This window comes from Aedes albopictus, chromosome 2, assembly GCF_035046485.1.
Source record: "Aedes albopictus strain Foshan chromosome 2, AalbF5, whole genome shotgun sequence".
In the NCBI taxonomy this organism is placed as follows: domain Eukaryota; kingdom Metazoa; phylum Arthropoda; class Insecta; order Diptera; family Culicidae; genus Aedes; species Aedes albopictus.
The window spans coordinates 361,149,283-361,154,118 of record NC_085137.1 but is presented as its reverse complement, the minus strand read 5'-3'; the positions used below and the strand labels follow the sequence as shown (position 1 = coordinate 361,154,118).

Genomic DNA, 4,836 nt, shown 5'->3' with positions numbered 1-4,836 from the left:
TGTCGATCCAGCCGCCCTCCGACGCGACGCCGTCGGCCACCAGGCATGCTGTCGACCATCGGTTGCGAACCCATCCCTTCACCCGAAGCGCCACCGTCTCGGCGCTCGCTCCGGCTATCATCGTGTTGACGCCGACCACGTGCTCCGGCAGGTAAGCCACCGTCTCCTCTACCTCACCGCAATGGGCCCCAGCGAAGAAGATAAAAATGATGTTTGTAGATACTAACCCACACACCCAGATATCAATATAGTAGAATAGAAAACCAACTCGGTCCCTTTGGTTTCCAAAAGCGAGAGATTAATTTCCCTACCAGTCTGCTTGGCCTTTCCCTTGTTTCGCTAAATTTCAGTTGGCAGGTAAGTGTAGGGTTGCTCAAGTTTCTCCCTGGTCAATGCCGACCCTGAGGTACTTTTAAGGTGAGCTGGCCTGGGCGTATGGACGCCGATGCCACAGGATGCGTGGAGCGTCCCATTGGTAGTTACAATATCAGGGTGGATATATGGGTGAACGTGCTACAACGGATCAGATGTTCGCCATCCACCAGGTGTTGCGAAAATGCCGCAAATACAACGTGCCCACACATCACTTGTTCATCGATTTCAAATCGGCGCATGATTCAATCGATCGAGACCAGCTATGGGAGATTATGCACGAATATGGATTCCCGGGGATAAACTGATACGATTGATCAGCACGCTTGTGCTGAGAAAACACCAAGTGAGTTTTCTCATCCCTGGCCTCATGTCAATATAATCAATTGAACCTTTAACGAAAGCAAAAGCGGAATAAGAGATATTGATCTTTGGTGTTTCTCCTTATGAGTACAAAGGCTATTCGATTCTCAAAATTAATTCAAATTTTGAAAACTAATTTTATCAAGACATAAAGTTTTTAGGTATAATTTATTGAAATGAGAAGATTAGCTGTTTCATCAATTACTATAACATATATCACTGATTCAACACACGCTTGATCATCATCCTAGATCGTTTCAACGAGTAATCGTCGCCTCTGAAGGGATTCCATGTCATGCCTTTTCCATGGAATTTCGTGTGATCTACTTTTCCTAACAGGTACTGACCATTCAAGTTGCTTAAAAATAAAGAAACAATTAGAACTAGCAATCCTAATATCTAGTTGAAAACTCCCACCTGTAATGTCCTTTTTTGTACCACCACGCTCCAGTCCAATCAACAGCGCCATTGTTTCCCTGCACATCGTTGTTCATATCCATGGTGGAGAACTTCGATCCCTTGTGGTAGCTCAAACCATCACCAGCCGTTCCGCTGTACTCGCCCAGCTTCGTAACGGCGAACGATTCCTGCTCGTTTCCCACAGCGAAGTGTGAATACTTTGCCACCACCGTAAAATTGTTGAAGTCTTCGAGTAGCACGTGCAATTCATATGGCGCCGAATAGGTCAAAGCGTGTATTTTGTCAAGACCGAGCCAGAATTCACCATATAAATTCCCAAAGCCGTTTTTGTATTCTTTCCAACCACGATAGAAATCCACCGAACCGTTAAATCGATTCTGTATGACTATCCACCCGCCGGATTCGTACTCCTGATCGCAGAACACCGGAAATGGTTCGCCAAAACCAAGATCAGGAAGAAGTTTTTCAATGCGAGAAGCATTCCTCGGCGCAACATCACAACTATCGAAAAGTTTTTGCTCGGCTGGTATCGCGCGCACTGTGGTCGGTTCACTTCTTACCGGCTGTGCTTGCTTCTGCCGGTGACCTTCCACTAAAAGTGACTCAATAATCGATGCGCTACCAGTTAGCGCTTGCAATTGACCGTGCGAATGATTTTGGAATAGTTTAATGTCCTCTCTAACAGCACCGATGTCTTTCTGCACGGTGTGCACCGACTGGCTTATGTTATCGACCAACTTCAAGATTTTATCAAGCTTCGACTCCAACGAGGAGAACTGCTCTCGCGATGCAACTTCCACGCGGGTGATTCTGTAATAGCGAGACACTGATGTACACTGAACGTTCTATATACAAAGTCCGTTTTCTTACTTGGTGTCCAATATCTCCAGTTTTGCGACCAGCTTCTGATAGTCCAAACCGGGTTCCGTTTCGCCGCTGCCCAACGTTGGACCCAGCGCGCACGCAATTCCCTCGAGGCAGTAAATCACGGCGAACAGAAGTGTCCATAAGCGACCGCAAGGGGCCATGATGCTTACGATTGAAGATCACGAACGGCACTGTACGCGATGGCTTAGCTGAAGACGAGCTGAACCAGTTCCCCAATACGTACGTACAACGAACCCTCTGCCTCTGGTTGGGAACGAGCACCTTAGGATTGTGTCAACAACACCTAGCATGCTACAATCAGTTAGTGCACGGTCGGTCGCGGTGGTGGCGGCGATTCGGTGGTTGAACATGACGACGATGCGATGAGGTGAATCAATTAGTGGCTCTCTGTTGTGGTTTACGATTGAATGAATGAAATTGAAAGTATCCTCGCACTTAACTTACTTTCGCACATTGAGAATTAAATTCTAGAATGAAATCTACGAAATAATAAATGTCCTATTCCTGTAGGGTTTAGCTAACATGCTCTGCGTTGTTGATCCTCTTTTTGCAGTTGTGTGTGTTTTTTTTTAATACAACGCAATCAAAATATGTAGAGCACGGGTTCCCAACTAGTGGTCGGCGGCCACTCCAGAATTTTATCGGTTGAAGATAATCACCGTGGACAGGGTCGGATTTACAAATGTGGGGGCCCGGGGCCACAGTGTTGTGGGGGCCCTTTTTAGAAGATATATTTTTGCACATATAATTTGGAAAAAATCTAAAAAATATTAATAATTCTTACAAATATTGCATTTTTCATTAGTTGCTAGAGTTTCAAGCAAAACTTCGAAAAAATACTCACATGTCAATTTGCATGGCAGTTAGCAGCTAAACGAACCATGTATTCATTGCACCAACCGAGAGTATGCGTTCAATAATGTTGTTTTCGTTAGCGGTGACAAAACCCAATCTAGGGAAAAGCGGTGTGAGCATATTTTGGTGGGACAAAAAATTTCAGGTGGGAGTCTATTACAGGGCCAAATCCGCAATATCATTATGAAATGTCGTTGTGAAAAAAATGAATCTAGAATTATAAGCAGAACTAGGAAATAAATTTCTAGGTATTTAAAATTTGTCGCACAATCGGTGGTGTTGTTTTTGCGAAAACCAAAAAAAAAAAACTCCAATGGATCAGTGCTGCAATCTCTGGAGAAGCTGCTGGTCGATCACTAATAAGAATTAACACTTAAAAAAACATGTTCTAACACGACTGCTAGGGGAGGTTCTGGCGACCTCCCAAAATAATTTTCAACAAAACTTTACAATCAAAGAGGAAATTTTTATAAAAAATGCTGAAGAAATTTCAAAAAGAATCCATGGTAAGTTCCTTTTGGATTTTCTGATTTTATTTTCAATAGAATTTTCAATTAAATTTTTCAAAAATCTTTGGCAGAAATGTCAGGTTTTTTTTGCCATTTTTAGTCGTTTTCTTCACAAATTAATTTATTTCAATCAGCAAATCTTTCAACTTAAAAAAATGCGGATTGAAACACTTCAAAATAATCAGAAACTCACCGAAAATTCATGCTAGATTTCCTCTAAAACATGTTTCAACAGTTTTGGTGTCTTCAATTTGAGTCAGTTGAAAGCTGTCTAAGTAAAATCAAACTCAAGAGAACCCAAATAAAAAATTAAGAAAAGAAATGAAAAAAAAAAAAACATTTACTTTAACTCTATGAGAAATTGTTTAATATATTTCCAAAAAAAAAAATTTAGGCAGAATAAAAGTAAACCAATATAGCAAGAATTCTTCGGAATTCAGTCAAAGATTTTCTTCAAGATCCGGTAATTTTTTTTAAGCAATTGCATAAAAATAAAAATGTTGATAAGTTTTTGAGGCAAAAATCATTATTTCATATAAATCTGGACAAATAGTTGCAGTCTTTCCCAAAAAATCACAACATATTGCATAAATCTTGTCAGTCGTAGACGGTAATTTGAAGTTCTAATAACAAAAATCAAATCAAGAGAAGTTTCTTACACTATTATTTATTCATACTTCACATTTTTTTTCGTGAAGTGGAATTTTGTGGGGGCCCCTAAAATGTGGGGGCCCGGGGCCCTGGCCCCCCTGGCCCCCTTTTGAATCCGGCTCTGACCGTGGACCTTTACTATTATTTGGTTTGATTGGCTTTTATCGGTGAATTGTAATGAAACTCGCATGTATTTCTTGTGCGTAACGCGTTTCGGCTTACTACGCTTCAGCCATCATCAGACGCCTAAAACAAACATTTTCACAATTTTCATACAAAAAAGACAATTACAATTTACACTTACAACATGCTGATCCAGACCGAAGAGCTTGGCTGGTCAAAATTAAACTAAATTAACTCCCCTTTTTTCCCGCATCCTTATCAACGTCCAACATCGCCCGTTTCGTCATTAGCTTCGTCATCGTTTGTGTTCGGTCGTCTTCCCATTCGTGTATTCGATCGTGCAGGTAGTCGGGCCAATAGTCCATTGTATGTGGAATTAAAGTTGCCACACTCACGTTGTAGGTTGACCGTTAGTTTTTCTCCCATCTTTTTAATGTGGAATACCTCTGCGATAATCCTGGTCTCCGGGTCCTCAATGCGTTCTAGCACTGCTGTTTTATCGAAGTTGAACGAATGCCCTTCTTCCATATTGTGCACTGCTAAGCCCGATTTCGGATTCCGTTTTTTGCAATCGTTTTTGTGTTCGGCCATCCTCACCTCCAGCATTCGTTTCGTCTGGCCTACGTATACCTTCCCGTCGTTCGCGCCGCATGGT

The 4,836-nt window shown here is 41.9% G+C and overlaps 1 protein-coding gene across 1 annotated transcript; it reads right to left on the bottom strand.

Moving 5' to 3' along the window:
* Positions 1–882: 882 nt before the first annotated feature.
* On the bottom strand, positions 883–2,458 carry LOC109416948 (microfibril-associated glycoprotein 4). Its single transcript, XM_019691063.3, has 3 exons — positions 2,026–2,458; positions 1,153–1,965; positions 883–1,093 (listed from the first exon to the last, which is right to left on the bottom strand). Exons 1-3 carry the CDS (start codon positions 2,181–2,183, stop codon positions 952–954), a joined length of 1,113 nt encoding a protein of 370 aa, XP_019546608.3. The 5' UTR covers positions 2,184–2,458; the 3' UTR covers positions 883–951.
* Between the last annotated feature and the right edge of the window lie 2,378 nt (positions 2,459–4,836).